At 38.4% G+C, this 18170-nt stretch overlaps 2 protein-coding genes across 2 annotated transcripts; both read right to left on the reverse strand.

Moving 5' to 3' along the window:
- Nucleotides 1-6771: 6771 nt before the first annotated feature.
- Nucleotides 6772-9246, reverse strand: purbb (purine-rich element binding protein Bb). The gene has a single exon (XM_085168398.1). It carries the CDS (start codon nt 9146-9148, stop codon nt 8237-8239), a length of 912 nt encoding a protein of 303 aa, XP_085024524.1. The 5' UTR covers nt 9149-9246; the 3' UTR covers nt 6772-8236.
- Nucleotides 9247-11102: 1856 nt separating this feature from the next.
- Nucleotides 11103-14657, reverse strand: ved (ventrally expressed dharma/bozozok antagonist). The gene is made up of 3 exons (XM_085167139.1): nt 13258-14657; nt 12145-12398; nt 11103-11783 (listed from the first exon to the last, which is right to left on the reverse strand). The coding sequence occupies exons 1-3, from the start codon at nt 13631-13633 to the stop codon at nt 11412-11414; spliced, it is 1002 nt and encodes a 333-aa protein (XP_085023265.1). The 5' UTR covers nt 13634-14657; the 3' UTR covers nt 11103-11411.
- Nucleotides 14658-18170: the final 3513 nt, after the last annotated feature.

Consider the following 18170-nt stretch of genomic DNA (forward strand, 5'->3'; position numbering starts at 1 on the left):
CTTTAAGGCCATAAATACTTAATGAACTAATCATCTTGTACTGTCGATATTAACACTATTGTGTGGATGTTACTTTACTACTTGGTTGCTTTCTTCCAAAAAATGACAGCGAGCAAAGTCTGGTTTAAGTAGTATTTTTCCCAGCACGTCCATCTGCCATAAAAAAAACATATAGTGGAACTCTTATAATGTGTCTGCTTTACCAAAATAGTAGGACTGGGAGCATACAGTATAATGTGGAAGAGGGGATGTAGAAAGTCTGCACTGTTTGACTTTACACTTTGGAAATGAATCCCTGACTTGTGACAGACCAACAGAAACAGGGAACAGCATCATAAAGGGGTTGGCTCTTTCAGTCTGCAGTCAGAGGACAACTGGTCTCCTGTGCCATCAATGTGCGGTGCGGTGTTTAAGACTAGAAGAGGTACACACACTGAGTTTGCAACAGATAACCTCACAACAGAAAAGTTTTTCTCTGCCCTGAAACACTACTCTATACCACCAACCCATAATGCCCTCTAGCATCTGAATATGAAAAAGCGCTTTAATAATAGACTCACAAGACTTCTTAAATGAAAGATACATTTGAAAAAAAAAAAAAAACTTAAGGGGTGCCTGTTCTAAAGTGAGCTGATTTAAACTCTCCACAAAGGTATGTTTGCAGTGATTATCAAATGTAATATAAATACTGGCCAAATGAATGAAGAGAGACACATAACATGATGTAATGGCCCAGACTGCTCACAAGTCTCAATTGAATAGGTTCAAGATTTAATTGCCATATTGATGTACCAAATTCATTTTGAAGATGGTGACTGACTGCATGTGATCACTGACCTGATTCCCATTTTCAAAGAAGCCACTTCAAAGGCAACAAACTTCCAAGTTTATTATACACCGTGACAATAATTGTGGTCATGCTGTATCCTTCAAACACTGTTTTCCCTGGTGTGACTGTAGCATTACATGCCATTACAGTGTGATTAAGCAAGAATAACTGAATCCAAGATTAGGTCATTTCTTGTTTGTCAGATCTGGTAACACTTATATGACATTTACATTTTTTAATACTTATGTGCTGAGGCACTAAGAGCCATTTTGTTCAAATTGACCATCTAACTATCTCTGTTGCTGAGACACAAGGATTACCAAAGAGAAGAAGGCAATTTGTCTAGTAACAATCCCTGCTTGCACATAGCTCAGCATGTTTCAGCAGGAGAACCTTGTGTGTACCACATGTGAGCAGAGCTCATCACAATCAAACTATTGTATGCCTCCATCCCCAGACACTGAAATCCTAATAGCACAGCTGACTCCTAGACCTGGAATGCCAACTCTGTAAAGGACTCCCACATTAAAATAGCCAGCATGCCCTGTCAGCATACCCTCTCTGCATGCACATAGGCGGCTAACAGCTGCCAAATTTTCTCATTGAAGAAACAGCAAACGACAACAGGAGAACAGATCCCTGAAGAGGAGGAGGTGATGGAGTCAGATTACTTGTAAGTCTCTCCTTTTCTGATCTTCACACCAGGAAACAAATTCAGCTGTATACTTCCACACAATGTATTAATCAATTTAAAAAAATAAAACTAAGGGATGATGCTGCGGACTGAACATGACCAAAAAGCACATCTTGACTTTGTTTAGTTGTGCATTTAAACACAAGTTCTGCTACCTTTGAACACTCTTTTTCTACTTTAGAGTCATATGTGTGCAGGAGGAGAGCAACTGTAAAACACATGTGGCCCATTCCCCAACTGCCAATCATTTTTGCAGGTTTCAGTTAAGAACTCCATAGGCATTTTAGTGCCAAAGGTTTATCTGATACTAATCCAAAACCTAAATTATGTACCATCGGCAAAACTTTGTGCTGTCAAGATCTCTGTCTAAATAAATAAAGAAATCTGGGTAAATTCCCAGATGATTAACCTCCTAGGACCTGGCGTCCAACTGGAGTTCTATCGAACTGCAACTGTTCTATCAAAATTTCAAATGAATAACCTTATATGTGGCTCTCATTTTTCTCAGAAACAAAAATGGGGGGGGGCTGTTATATACACACATCTCAATAAAATATTTACATCAAATTCAGCTGTGTACTTCTACACAACACAATAATCTTATGATTTACACAATGATTAATAAAGGCAACATCGAAGTGGAAAAACTCTACTTTACAGGAAGAACCTCCAGCAGAACCAGGCTTAGGGAAGGGCAGCCATCTGCCATGAGGAGTTAGGAGTGAGGTAAAACAGACAGGATAAAAGATACACTGCGGAAGAGAGCCATAGATTTATAATAGTTAATAGTTAAATGCAAAGTAATATATAAATACATGGACAGTGAAGAAAAGTGATTGGAGAAGAAATGCTAAATGCATTATGGGAAGCCCCCAGCAGACTTAGAATAGAATAGAAAAGAGTAGAATAGAATAGAATAATCCTTTAATTGTCCCACAAGGGGAAATTTGGTTGTAACAGCAGCCAAAAAGACACATATACAAACAAACAGGACACAGAACCGAAACATACACAATTTTACTTACATATTTACATTATTGGACTTGGAAGTCTTGCTTCAGTTAAACTAATATAATGATCTTGCTCAACCCAGATCTCTGTAAGGCAGAATATATCAATATGTTGATCAATTATTATATAATTTACTAACAAAGAAGAGAGGTACTTAATGTTTTACAATCCAATCTTTACTGCTGTTGAAGATGTATTGTTCTTTATTCTTAAATCATTTATGCTGATTTTTTTTATTGGTCTCTATGGACACTGGGTTTTAGGGGGACAATAGGAGTAGAGAAGCTGCAGAGAGGCTTGTAGGACTGCACCTCTGCTTCCAACTCTCATTTCTGGGTGCTCCCATTTTTGGGAGGAGGTAATACATTTGATAATTGGCCTGCTACATAACCCAGGTCCATGTCCAGGTCCTGAATCCAACCTTCAAAGAAGTTCAGACACAGAGTATTTTTCCAAAAGTCTTCAGGATCTTAAAGATGTTTTTGTCAAATGTAAGATGTGTTCTTTTCTGTCAGTTGCACCTTTTGTCTTTGAACTCTTCTATGGATGCCATTTTTGCCCAGTCTCTTTCTTATTATTGAATCACAAATACTGACCTCAAATTGAATGAGTTCAGCAGTATTATGGATGTTGTTCTGGTTTTGTTTTTAACCTCCTGGATGAACTATTAATGTGATTTGGAGTACTTTTATAGGCCTGGAAGGTTCACCACTGTTCCGAGTCTTCTCAAGTTGTGGATAATGGGTCTCACCCTGGATTTGTTGGATTCCCAAGGCTGTAGAAAGCTTTTCTCATCTGTTCTTGAGGGGGCTTTTTTATATCACAGCATGATGTGTTACTTTTTAATATCTTTTAGCTGACAGGTTGTATTTAAGGGATTTTGTCTGTCTGGAAGGGCATCTGGCATATTACTGTCAAAGGAAACAGTAGCAACCTACTGTGGATACCCTTAGTGATAGTAGTTTCAAAATAGTGAATTTGTGATTTAACAAGGGTGCAATTACTTAATCACATAGCGCAAGTACAATCAGTATTGAAAATGTCACCAATTTTTAAAGTAAATCATTTTCTAAAGGTGCTATTGACACCTATCTACACGTCCTAAGCCCAAAACCCTTCAAGGGGCTGAAATTGAAATAGTCACATTTTACAGGTGTCTAGCTATCATTTTGGGGTTAAACTAAGTTTCTTTTTTAGATTTAGATTTTTAGATTTTAGATTGTGTTTCTCTCTCCAACCTTGGGAACACTTGATTTATGCAACTTTTTTTTTTTACACTTAACGGATTATGGTGGTCTGTATTTAATGAATGCACCTGGCCAGTTCAATACTGTCTGCCATTGTGCTTTACATTTTATTAGTAGCTGTAGAAATCATGTACATCACTGTTTTCTGTATGCTGCTGCTAAATGGCCATCTCTGTCTATCCACAGATGTTCCAACCAGTTGGCTTTTATCTCTAAATCTCTACTTGGGTTACTTACTTCTTATCTGTGCTTACATGTGTAAATGCCACTATAAAGCTCACACTCTCACAACATTATACAAATGTTGGTTCTGAGAATCAGAAGAGAACATGAAGAAAGCTTTTAAATATGCTGTCCCTGTTTCCTGGAATAATCAACAGAAGGAGCTGAAATGTACAGAAATGGTTACAATGGGGGAGTTTAAATCCCTTTTAAAAGAGCAAGAGAATAGCTCTTTTGGTCAGTGTGACTGTTTTTAATGTCACACTTGTAATGATCTATATTGCATCTTATTCACATGTTTGTGTTCACTTGTCTGTACAGAATTATGTTCTTGTTTTCTACTTGTTATATGTTGTAACTTCTGGTGCCCTCTTTTGCCTGAATAAATAAAGGATCACGACATTTTCACCTGTGTCATTTCTCATTAATACACATTTCCAATATGTGGACATACTAATTACATTAACCTATCATGCATGTTTTTGCCACAGTCAAAAGAAATATGTTAGATTAACTGATGACTGAATTAGCCATGGATGTGAGTTAGATAAAGTGCTGTATAGTCAAAAATGTGACTTGAAGTCTAAAGAGCTTTGAATGGTCAGTAAGACTAGAAATGCTTTATAAGTGCAAATACGGTACCTTAAATTTAATTTAAATTAAATGATGAAATATGTTTATTTTTTCATTTCTGTTTGTCTTAAACTCTTTTCTTTCTTTTCTGAAAGGCAGCAAAGTTTAAGTTTTGAACATCCAAGAACAAAGTAGTTGATATGATTTGTTTAAAAAAGAAAGCTTCGGTGACTGTTTTATCCAGTCAGAAGTGCTAAATGTTTTAACCCTTTGCATTTTTGACAAAGGAAACCAAAGTGTCACATCAACAGCTTGAACCAGAAGATATTTTTGATGAATTATTCATCAGTGATCAAACCTAAATGCCAATGAGTAGTAGGTCATCCAACTCCTACAAAGGTTTATGTCTGTAAAATAGCAAATGGGAACTAGTTGTATAATTACATAGTTCATGTTGTATGTTAGTTTGTAACTTAAGGGACTGAAGTAAAGGTTTTAAGTTCGCCAAAGTAAATATGGATTTCAAAAGTACTCTTAAATGTCAAATGTGGTTTTAACCAAATGAAACCAAATGTATGAAATGAAGCTCAAAGTGGTGTCAAGTAGTACAGTTTAAAAGTGAAACATTTAAATGTGATTAGCTAATCGACAGAGCATTAATCAGATATTTACAGAGCTGTTTTTTTTTTAAATAGATGCTTCTGTTTAATAAAAATATAATAAACGCCAGTAAATAATGAGAGTAAACATTATAAGCACAGCTGGTTCAGTTCGATGTGAACTAAGTCCTAATAAGTAAAGAACTAATAAGTGTCATCACTTTAATAGTCACATGAACCTCTTAAATGAATGCAAACTGTATCTTGCGGGACTGATAAATCACTAGCAATATCACATCTGCATTAGGTGATATTGCTGGAATGAATTATACTCTTTAAGGTCAATATATCAGCCAAAAGGTTTTATTTTGGCATTTTTCTTTGTTTTAAATCACTTAGAATCAATTAGAATTACTTAAAATTATAAATAACTAAATAAAAAGACAGGAGAATTTAATGTTTTTCTAGTATTAGAATAATTCATTTTGGGGGGTGAATCAGACCTGGATCCAGAAATTTGTGGAAAGATTCTTCACCATTGTGACAGAAGGCAAAACTGGGCATTTTTTGCCATATACAAAAAATATCCAGCAGAACTAGCTGAGTGGGTAGACTGGTGTGGCACTGGAAGAGAAACTGCATAGTGTAGTCATAGCCTGGTGGCCTGGTCTCTAGATGGACATCTGCTGCGCATGGACTCTTACGCTGGTCTGGGACATCTTTATATAATTCTACAGTAACTACACTTACATAACTTGAAAAGGTAAAATGTTGCAGGAGGATGTATGCAGTCTCAGACTGTTCTTGTACGTATTTAACCAAGAAAATAATCAATTCACCCAATTAGGCTACGTTCACACTGCAGGTCTTAATGCTCAATTCCGATTTTCTGATCAAATCCGATTTTTTTGTCTGCTCGTTCACACTACAAATAAAATGCGACAGCAAACGCGCTCTAGTGTGAACGCTCAAAGCGGCCCGCAGACTTCACACACAACGCGCTCTGTTTAGACCCAGAACAAACAGTATTGTTTGACAGATGGCCGTTAAGATAAAGACTTCGGACTTTACGTTTCCCAATTTTTGCTTTGTTATTTACATAATAATGTAAATAACCTAATAATTATCCTTATTGCTGTTTTAGAGAGGAGCGGTGCTTCAAAGGATAGTTGCAGATTTCTGTCAGAATCTGCAGATTATACAGTACAAATAAAATGTTCACGTTTCTCCAACGTTGTCTTCCCAACAGTTTCACTGATATCTACACCGGATGGCCAGGAAGCGTTCGGATGTCTTCTCTGGCGCTGATAATTGGCTTCTGTCTTGTGTCGGTGACGTAAAAGACGGATTTAATGTGACATGACCGTTCAAACAGCAGTCGCTTTCTAAAACATCGGATATGTATCGGATTCAGTACCACATACGAAAGTGACCCAGATCGGATTTGCGCCGTTCACACTGTTATACCATGATCAGATATGGGTCGCATAGGGTCAAAAAAATCGGATTTGATGCGCTTTCGCCAGCAGTGTGAACGTAGCCTTAGTCTGCAAAATGAATAACCTGATTTCAAGTACACAGTCACAACATCGAGTCTTTCATTTCAAATCGTTTAATAAATGAAGTGTTATACTTTCACTCTAAGAACATGAAAAAATTACCTTGAGATTGAGTCACAATTTTCTTTTAAGAAATTAACTTTTTATTTTTAGGATTGAAATATGTTTTCCTTAATAAGTATCTGAAAATATCTTTTGCTGGTTTGTTTGGTAATATCTTTCCTACAAGTAGAATCTCATTTCAATATAGCTCTTTTTGGGGAAAAAAGAAACAAAAAAAGGAAAAACAAAAGAAAACATCCATCAATGTGTTTCTGTCCAGGGTCTTCATAATGTGTTGGAAGGCGCCGTCAGAGAATGGCCTGTGGCTGAATAGGACAGCTGTCATGTTCTGAACATGAGGCTGATGAGAAAACTTGTCGCTACATGTAATGCAGCACTCCTCCTCCAACTGCAAGACATTTGGACCCCTGTTAGCAAATGATCATCTGAAAAGTCCCATAAAACCATATCTGTGTTTCCTCCGGTAGCATCTGCTCCCCAGTTGTTGGCTTTCCAAGCGGTTGTTCTCAAACACCAAGGATGCTCTGGTGTGAGAAGAGTCACCACCCTTACTCACAGAGTGAATCTTCTTGAAAACAATAAGAAGTACGCTTTGCTAAGATTATATGTATAACATAAAACCCAGCTGTTCTGCACTGTAACTGACTACTGGAGTCAAAACATTTAATTTAGTCCACCAGGCCCTTTTTGTTTGGGCTTACAGATAATCCTCTTAGTAACAACCCCCCCCCCCCCCCCCCCCCCCCACCGGACATTTTGGGTAATCTTTTCGATTAACAGCCTGCAGATGCTGCAGCAGCAGTTGTGCGGTTGTTTGACAGCTCTCCAGCTGCTGACATATCTAACACATAAAATCCATAGAGTGACAGCAGCTCTGTCTCTGCATTGCTCTCAGCTTTTCCTGTCTGACTTGCAAAAATCCCGCAAACTTCCCACAGAGGAGAGTCCTGGACTGGAACAGGATGGATGCTAGCTCTCTCCTTTAACCAAGAAGGGAAAACATCTTGAACAGGTCTTCACTCTTTAAATAGAAACTATGTTGCACATAGGAAAGCATTCAATGGCTTCACCTCTAGTTATGAAAAACCAACTTGCTGGTTTTAGTAAGTTCTCTCCTCTTATTTTTTGCAACGATAAAGCATAACTCACTTTTTTTCAGCCAATGAGATACATCTCATTCATACATTTTCACTTTCAGAAATTCAAACCACCACTTCAACCTCAAGCCCAACAAACTTTAGAATAATACACCAAAAATTCCCTGCACATGTACTTTTTTTTAAAACTCCACAATACTTTAGTAGGCTATTACAGCACGATTTGTCATGCACTTTATCTGTCATTTCTGCTTCTTTTTTGTTTTGTTTTTGTTTTTTCGCAAAATAACCCTATAGTGTAGATCTGCCATCATGTAACTTGGCTGATAGCTTTTTCTTTTCTCAGTCGTCATCCACATCGTCCCCCTCGGACTCGTCTCTCTTCTCGTACATTTTATCCCTCTGCCTCTCCTGGATCTCCTTCATCTCCTCTGCATATCTGCAGAAAGCTCCTCCAAATTTGCTCCAGGCTTTGAACGGGATGGTGATAGAGTTCCTGTAGCTCGGCTTAACCTCGCTCACGCGCAGGAACACGCCGTATTTGTTGGACCCAACGTCGAAAAAGAACCGTTTAGAGTCCACCATGATGGAGGTGCCCTCGGGAAGCTCGCCGTAGCCCCCGGCGGCCATGCCCCCGGTCATCTCCTCGTCGTCTCCCCCGTAATCATCTATGAGCTTAGCAAGGGCGTCTCTAAACTCTATTAACCCCTGTGCCGGAAGGGCTATGGTCTGGCCGGCCAGCATGCCGCCCACTGGGCCCCCCACTCCAAAGCTAGGTCCGCGGTTTACGGTTTGCCGTATCCGGAGGAACCTCCCCCGCTGGTTCTCTTTCAAGTCCAGGTAGTACTTGCGATTTTCCCGGACAAGAAACTCGCTCTTAAGAGCTCGCCTCGGCCCACCGTCTTCACCCGCGGTAGCTTGTGCTATTTGCTCCGGACTGCTAGGGCCCAGCTGGGCGTAGTGCTCGATGAAATCCCCGAGATAGTCACGGAACTCCGCCGCAACTGACAGCGAGAGGGTCAGGCGACTTTTAGAGCCCCCAGCCCCGACCTCGGCGATTTTAATGAACCTGCCCTTGTTGTTCTGCTTGACGTCCAGATAGAAGCGCTTGTTCTGGATGTCCAGACGCTTTGACGCCAGTTCTTGGGTTTCCTGGTCCCTCTGGAAGTGTTGGAAGCCACCTCCACCTCCTCCCCCGCTACTACCTCCGCGCTCACTCCCGCTGTCGCCATCCGCCATCTTCAGCTCCACCATTCGGCTTCTGCCTCTCTCTCCTGCGTAGCTGCTTTCTGCGAGCACTCAGCCAGCGCGGGCCTCCTACCCGTGCGTCATGGGTGCCCTTCGGGGGACGTTGTGATTGGTTCAACTAACTGCCTGTTTCACTAGTTCACACGATTACGGCATTCCTATTGGTCTGTCGGTATTGTAAGCCGTGCCCACCTGTAATATTTTTCTCTAGCTATTGGTTCAGACTGAAGTTCCGTTTACGTCTTGTAAAACTTTTTTAATCCCGATTGTGAAATCGTCTTGGTTAGAACATGATGAAATCTGTTTTTTTTTTCACAATTATACTTTTGCATTTTAGTTAAATTTCGAAATGGACATTTCCAACCTATTTATATATGTGAAAAATAGCTAGATAAACTAGTACAGTACACCACATAATAATAATCGTTCTTTGTTGAGATGGATCTCATTTTGTTTCACAAGTCTGTGAAAATACACTACCCTTGATAGATTACATGTAGATTACATGTTTTGTGTGCACAATTTTACATAAAATGAACAATACCTCATTACAACTGTCCAACATCCACATTCTTACTTGTGTACACCAACAAACTAAAATAGCAAAGAATGACTTTGGAAAACAAGGGGGGGGGGGAGAGAAAGAAGAAACAAGGGGTGAAGAGGAATAAACTGAAGGCTGGGGAACAAGAGAAAAGAATATGAAGGGGAGAATTAAGAGGAGGTAGGTGAGAGTGAAAAGAAAAGAAAACAGAGAAAAGATGGAGAATAAGAAGAAAATAATAATGGTGAATTCTACTCTCAGCATTGGTGGTTCTCCAGCAGCTTGTCATTTCTGAATGTTTCATTTACTCCATTGTTATTGCATTTCCCGGACCTGCCAGAAGATGTCAGTATAAATCCTAAACAAAGACTAATCCACCCCACTGGAAAGCTTTAGAAAATGGTAACGGATGCAAAGATTTTGAACCTTTTAACTGTATTTTCGTAAGTTTTACGGCGTTTTCTATAGATATTCATATTTTGCCAAAGTTATTGATTAAGAGATGTTTGATGTTTGTTGTTCTGCAATCTTACATATTTGTCATATCATTTCACGACACGGTCAAAGTTGGCTGTATTGGCCCACTATGTAAAATGTGTTTGACATCCCTGTTGTGACTGGGTCTCAGTCATCCAAGTCGTGGCAGTCTTAAGCATTTGAAATAAGTAAACCATAGTTTGTTTGTTTTTTATGTCACCTCAATATTTACTTATATAATCACAGTTGTGCCAGTGGAGCCTGTCAGAAAATGATTATAGTAAGACAGCAATCAAGATGTCAAGGACGATAGGTTTCTGCCGGTTTGTTTTTTAAAATGCGGCCACCAGGGGGCATCATTAGAATGTTAAACCCTTTGCAAAAATAAATGCAAGTTGCGCTTCTGATCTTGTTTCTATATAGGTGTCTGAGGTTCTTTAACAAGAAATAAATGACATATAATGTGCTGTTGTCTGCTGTATAAACATGCAGCGTAACACATCTAGACATTAACTTATCTTTCTGTCAGCTAATTGCTTAAACACAATGCTCAGAAATCAATCAGTCCACTTCTGTGGAAAAGAAGGGTAATATTTTAAGGGCTTCAGTAATCTCAGTCGGGTGGGAGGTAGGGTGGTGGCCCTACTCTTACAGTCTGGGTAGGAATTCTGGTGGTGTCTTTAAATTTTGCCAAAGCATATAGTTAAGGCTGCATCAAGTGACCCTGAATCCTCTCTTAAAATATCTATAGGCTATAAAATATCCAAAAGTTGATTCTGTTCATCTGTACATAGCGTTTTCTGGGAGAAACGTTTCATCACTCATCCAAGTGACTTCTTCAGTCGACTGAAGAAGTCACTTGGATGAGTGACGAAACGTTTTTTTAAGGGCTCCAAGTGACTTCTTCAGTCGACTGAAGAAGTCACTTGGGTGAGTGACGAAACGTTTTTAATAATAGCTATTATTTATTTGAATAATATTGACACTGACATAAATCCAACAGTGACATAACAACAGAAATTTAAAAAATGAAATTTAAATACATTCAAACTATACATAAATTACAAACAGACATTATTGCACACTGCCCTGTTTGATTCTTGGTTCAAGCTTCAAAGCAGTATTTTTGCCATGTTTCTAATAACACATTTTATTTTATTCAAAAATCAAATCAAAAACTTCTCCCTTTGTCTAAGCCAAAATATCACAGCTGAGATTATATTACAGAAGAATGTCTGCATGTGATTTTCAGTAATATGGAGGATAAGTTGGGTAGGACTCTCTGAGGTGAGATGTGGCAGAGGGCACCATCACTCCTGAGAGGCTGCTGTACTGGTAGAAAGAGTCCATGGGCAGAGTGGCGACGCTGGGCAGAGGGGAACTGAACTGCACATGACTGTGTGGATAGATGTAGGAGGTGGCAGCTGGGCCCTCAGGTGCTACTGCTGCTGATGAGTGGTATCTTGGGTATGTCCCTGGCCTGTATGCCTGTAGCTCAGGGTAATGAATGAACTGTGGGGCAACACTGGCCTGGCAGACATTAGCCTGGCATGCCTGAGCCAGAGCATCCTGCATGGTTCTCTTTAGCTTCATCCGTCTGTTCTGGAACCAGTTTCTGATCTGTGATGAAAACAGAAAATTTAAGATATAAGGAACATTTTTAAAATACAAGACATAATGAAATAAAACATAAGTAATGTTAATTTTCTGTTAGTGAACAGTAGAGCTTGAGTATTTTAGAGTACTATAAAATATAGAAATTAAAAATAAATTATTATTTTTTTAACTACTAAAAATAGTACATGGTTTTGAAGGTCAGTAGCTGCTATCAAATAGGTGCTCATGAGAACTGATCTCTTGGCAGTTTCTTTTTTAAATTTGCTGCTGTTTCTCATTATTATAGATTTATCATAATTTGAATATCCAGTAGCACCAGGTTCATGAATTCATGATGTCAAGTATTGATACTGGGGGTGGTTACCTGTTTATCAGACAGGTGGAGTTTTTTGCGGAGTTCTGCCTTAGATTGCGTCCCCAGATAAGCACTTATGCCGAAAGCCTTCTCCAGGCTACTGATCTGCTCTGCTGTGAAAGCTGTCCGGGGCCTCCGACCCACTAGAGGAGATGGAGGTGATTTTGAGACGGCTTGAGCTGAAGGGGAGAGAGACTGTCCACCTTCGCTCTCATATCCTGAGGTCTCCTCCTCTGTCCCACTGCTGAAACCAACCTCAGTCACTGGAAACAGAAAGTGAGAAAGAAAGAAACTTAAAATCTGTTCTTCACATTACGTCGATTTAGACATATTCTGGTATTTTACTTGAGTAGTTTACAAAGCACTTTGTTAATTTCAGAGTATTTAACCACATACTGTTAACTGGATGGAAATTCAGCTATAAAAATGTTTTTATTGCAGTTTATTTATAGGTTACGAAACACATCTGCATTGCATCACTGATACATTTATCAACTTATATTCTTCTAATTAATACACCAATATCAGTTAGGTAAAAAGTACTCTAATAACAATAAAACTGCATAAATGTTTTTTTTTTTCCACTAAAGTAAATAAGAAGATTTTTTTTTTTAAAAAAAGATCAAATAATTAAGACAACCAAAGTAACTGTGTACCCAGGAGCGCTAATATGAAATGAAAATCTCTTGATGCATTCTTAATCATCCAGGAAAATAAATCTCCAAAAGTTGATTCTGTTCGTCTGGACGTAGCGTTTTCTGGGAGAAACGTTTCATCACTCATCCAAGTGACTTCTTCAGTCTCAGACTTTACTGAAGAAGTCACTTGACGAAACGTTTCTCCCAGAAAACGCTACGTCCAGATGAACAGAATCAACTTTTGGAGATGAAATAAAAATGTAAAAAATATAAAAAATGATTGATGTTCTCTGAGATGTTCATATTTGCATTCAGCTGAAATGTAGTTAAATGTGAAGAATGTTTAGGAAAAAAAATTCAAAATGCACATTTACACAGAACTAATACATGTTTTAATGTAAATGCACTTTTTTCTGTAATTCACGTTAAATAGACTTTACATTGAAATTGGAGTCTGGGATTTTGGCTCATTATGAACTCTTACCTTGGCTATTGGGAGCGGTTTGTTGCTGGAGAAGACTCTGGCTGTATGCTTCAAGGGCCTGACTCCTGTTTTCTTGCTTTTCCTGCTTAGGGATATTCTCTGACTTCTGCCTGCAATAAAAACCAGGCAGACTCTCAGAAAGCGTCCCACAGGCTGTAGGTCCGGAGACCGTTATGGTGCTGGTCTCTGATCCTTCTTGCTGGCTGCTCTGGGCCATCCACTCAATAGAAAAATGTCCATTCATGGCTGCTGAGGAGGAATCCGTTTGTCCTGAAGCTTGGAGAATTATGACTACCTCATCTACAACCTGCTTGTATTTATAGAAGACATCCCACCTCATATCAACCTCCCTCCACCCGAAGATCAAAGCACACATCCTCCCCTCCCTGCAGTCCAGCCCTCCTTTAGTTTTCACAACTTGAGTAATTAAGACGTCCCATTCAGTCTCAATGAGGCTGTTACAACAAGGCTCCAGTCAGTCTGGAAAGGACCCCCTACCCACCCTCTTTCCCGCTCTTCACATAGATAATACAGTCACTTTGCCCCAAACTGTCTCCATCTCTTCCACAGCCATATCCATCCTATTAAAAAATTAACCTTCTGCAGTTTTTTAGGGAGTCATTTTTTTCCACTTGGGGTGAGTGAAGAACTTTAAAATACTAGTGTCAGTCCTCATTTCTTTATATTTTTCCCCAAGAAGCAAGATATTGTTGTAAATCTTTACAGTGGTCTTGATCAAATATTACCAAGCCTTTCTGAAGGCTTTCAAACATTAAAAAGACACCTACTTCAAGGGATGAACCAGTGTTCTGTCTACATATAAAAGACAACTTTGCAATACACAACTTTGTCTTTAGGCACTTTGTTACTGGTAGCTTGTCACAAAAATACACCGTTTGTTCCCATTTCTTTAGCTGAATTTCCAAAACAACATAATTTGACAGACATAAAACAATATTTTTGCAACAAGGCAAATCCAAAGGCTTAGCAGCTGTAAATTTGACACATTTGTCAATGGTGTGCAGTGTAACAATGTCAGTGTAACAATTGAAGGATTTTATGCTTTCTGAATATCTTGATTTATTGTGTAAAACAGTCTGTCTCAGCCAATCTCAGTCTAAAAATAAAGGATGCAGGCTGGATTAAAATTCAAACAATTCTATACATATGCTTGTATCTCCAAAAATTACCCATTCCTGCTTTTACCATTTGCAGAGCACCTTCCTTACACATATAACCTAGTGAAAGAAATGACTGCCTAACAACTTATCAAAAGATAAAAGAACAAAAAAACAAGAAAATTGGAGAAAAGCTGAATAAAAACAAGAAGAATACAATTGCCAAATGTAACAAAATATTTGAGCATTATTAATATCCCGTTTTTGCTGAAAATTTTGTAATTTTTTCTTATTTCTTTTTCTTATTTCTTTCTTTCTTTCTTTCTTTCTTTCTTTCTTTCTTTCTTTTAGAAACATTTTAAAGAAACGTTCATGGCCTTTAATCTCCTCAAAGGTTGAATGCTAAACTGCTCATCGTATCCAGTAATTTCAGATGAAGCACCAACAATTTAACTTCTTTGTTTAAAAAGCAGCTTTTAGGTTAATAATCATGACAATGAGCTGTGAGTGGCTGAAAACGGTAACAATGGCTTTTTCTGGGATGATCCCGAGATAAAAGAGTGTTCACACAGCGCACTAACAGTGATCCTTTTATAGCTTATTTCATCAGGATTTATCTGTAGTTGATAAAGAACTGATGTTGTAATGTTTTTAGACCATTTTAAATTTTTAATTGAAAATATTCGCTCTTTCAACTGTCAAATGGTGAGTGAAAAATAAGCTCTCATATAAAAAGAGAGTAGCTAAAAGTTGGGTATATATCGCACTGAAATGTCTTGTAAAGTCACCAAACAAGAAAATACTTGCAAATATTTGAGCAAATGCACGTATTTACGTAAGAGTTTGACAAAGCATAATATGCAGATACGCAGAGTGTAACTTCCCACCCCTGCTGATAGAAACTGGTTGGTCATCTCTTTTGTACCTCCTTAAATCACATCAAACTATGTGGGGATCAGTTAAGGTGGCTGATAATGAGTTGAAAATTATGATCCCAGCTGTGAAGTGGCTGTTAACATCAGCCCCGCCGCCCTGATAGACCCCGAGACTGACTAAGAGGAAGAGGTGTGTGTCGGGGGCGGGGGGATGTTTTATGTGCAAATGTTAAGTATTTTGTGTTGTTTAGAGGTTTTAGTCGATCACGTAACACTCCCATTGATAAGATAATGACAGTAAGCTCTGGTGGTGATCATAGAATGGATTCGAGGCTGTGCGCTCAAGCTGACCCTCCGTCTGTGCGCGCAGTGGAGGGGAGAGCCGGTGCTAATAGTTCATTACCTACTGAAACTGGAACACTTCAAAGGCTCTCAATGCTTTGATACCAGCACACCCAACATGAAACAAAAGAGAACTAACACCTTAAAGCCTGTTAATATCTTCTGGAGGCTTTTCAAACCCAATAAAGTCATAGTCGGGTAATGGTGCTGTCAGTGGCGCTAACAAGCACGAATATGCCTTCACTTTAACTCTTTAACTTCTCTGTAATGACTGTGGTCGTGTAAAGGTATTCGAATGGAGGACTTTTATTAGTAATAAAACGATTTCCATGTGTACTTTTACTTATCTGAATAATATGAGCAATTCTTCCGACACTACTTCAACAGTATAATGTACTGTTGTATTTTTCAGTGGTGTAAAGTAATGCCGGTGTTCCATGTACTCAAATACTTCTACATTACTTTTTTTTTTTTTAAAGTGATACCGTGTTTTTTAATCATTTATATGTATTGTAGTTTTCATATTCGGATTAATAATAATGGTTATAATTAAAAATGTCGTCTTAAATTTGCACACGCGATAATGTAAATACCTGTTTAAGCTGTCATGGTCGCACTCTGCCATAACCTCCCTTACATTCTTTAAGTTTTACTCGTTTAAAAAAAGAACCAAAACCCATATTAAACAAAGCTAAACACAATTATAGCATGATTATTACAGCTATCAATTTGTTTTGTAGATATTGTAAAAATATTTTTATTGGGAATTATTGAGGCCACAATTGGTTCTAGTGTCAAACAATAGTAAAATTGTTCAGTCTGATTAATTCACATCAAATTAAATATTTGATTATTTAATTTGTAGTAATATAGAGATCAATTGGAACTACCTCCTTGCATTAAACACTTTTACTTTCATATCCCAAGTGCTTCTTGCTTATAGAGGTCTGAGTAAGTCTGATTATTGTTTAATGGTTGATTATATAGTCAGTTTTTTTTAAGTACTTTAAATGTGCATGCTATTTTACATTAAAAGCACAGGATCAACTCTTTATGAGCCTGATCACATCATTTAAAAACTAATCACTGTTAAAGCTCCATCTATGGCCTTCAACTTCAAAGAGTATCATTGTCCAAAGAGTGATTTACTATATTATAAAGATTTACTTTTTGTTCCTTAATCATCAGACATTAAATTTTTAAAGATGAAAAATGCAGTGTGGTCAAGAGAGAGCGGGAGTCTATCTAGGCTGCCACAGGGCAAGAGGGAGGAGACACCCTGTGAAGGTGCAGTGTAAAAATTAAAAAGCATTAATGGGAAAAAAAATGTTATAGTACTCACAAAAAATGGGACTATGCACATGGTTCTGAGAACATGAAGCTCATTACATCATTTCAAACTTAGTTCAAAGAACAATCCAGTCATATATCAGAACAGAAAAGCCAGATTGAGGTTATTTATTGTCAGTTCAGCTAAACACTGTTTTACAGTAACATGTATTTCTTTTGTTACATGTATCTGTGCGCTGATTTTCTCTGCAGTGTAAATTTGTTTAGTTTTGCTACATATGAAGTAAAATAAATAATATTTGTTATTGTGTATACATGTAGAACTATAAATGTTTAAGGACAGAACAGTTGTATGCATTTAAATATGTAACATGACCCCATAAAGTCAAAACATACAGTGTTTTGTATTTATCACATTAATATTTCTCCGACGCACCATCAATCCTGAGATTAAAACTGTGTGTGTTGTTTTTGTGAAGAGGTTTTGAGAAAAAAATCTTTTGGGAAAATTACAACAACAACAACAACAACAGAAAAACTGTAGCTGGCTGATTGGTATTGTTTGGAGTTCAAAGAGGAGCTGGTCATTTGTTTTCTCCATTGCTGCCCGTCTGTCTGTCTGGATGCTATATGACCGGGTATCAGTGTCAGCTTGCTCCACCTCGTCACCTCCCTCCTGATCTGTCACAGGACGCAGTGCTTGACTTCTTTGATGTGAGGCCTGCTGAGGCAGACAGACCAGAAGCAGATGAGAGGCTAGGAGACGGGACGAAAACACAGCTGCAAGCAGAGACAGCGAGACATGTCAACAGTCTGTGTTTCTGTGACTCCAGCACTTAGAAACTCATTACAAGATTCATAGGACTGTCAGAACAATGACAGACACACCTGTCTGACTACATAGTTACTTATGAGATATTAACTATGCAGTCAATGGGAGAGAACTGTGAGCACTTTAAAGTCAGTAAAGTAGCAGGAACACATCAGTCTGTGTCCTGTTTACAGTCGGCTTTAGTTTTGGCTTAATGTTTGTATGTTTTATGTTTTGGTTTGTTGTTGTTGTTGTTGTTTTTGGTCAGATTAGAAATTAGAAAAAGATTAGAGGGACAGCTCCGGTTGTGTGGTTTGGAGTCACAAGGCTGAGATGTTTGGCAGATGTGCAGGGGACGGGTAGGGTATATACTGAACAAAAGATAAATGTGGAGCTGCCAGGAAGGAGGGGGTGGGGGGGTGGGGGGGGGGGGGAGGAAGACATCAGTGAAGGTTCATGGATGTAGTGGAGGAGGCC

This window comes from Neolamprologus multifasciatus, chromosome 7 (assembly GCF_963576455.1).
Source record: "Neolamprologus multifasciatus chromosome 7, fNeoMul1.2, whole genome shotgun sequence".
Lineage (NCBI taxonomy): Eukaryota > Metazoa > Chordata > Actinopteri > Cichliformes > Cichlidae > Neolamprologus > Neolamprologus multifasciatus.

What these genes read in the sequence shown, in the direction of transcription:
- ved (XM_085167139.1), bottom strand. Translation starts at nt 13,633, where the DNA reads ATGTGTGCTTTGATCTTCGGGTGGAGGGAGGTTGATATGAGGTGGGAT. An exon ending in AACCGCTCCCAATAGCCAAG is followed by an intron (nt 12,399 to 13,257) that starts GTAAGAGTTCAT and finishes TTCTGTTTCCAG; the next exon opens with TGACTGAGGTTGGTTTCAGC. An exon ending in TCCACCTGTCTGATAAACAG is followed by an intron (nt 11,784 to 12,144) that starts GTAACCACCCCC and finishes TTTTCATCACAG; the next exon opens with ATCAGAAACTGGTTCCAGAA.
- purbb (XM_085168398.1), bottom strand. Translation starts at nt 9,148, where the DNA reads ATGGTGGAGCTGAAGATGGCGGATGGCGACAGCGGGAGTGAGCGCGGA.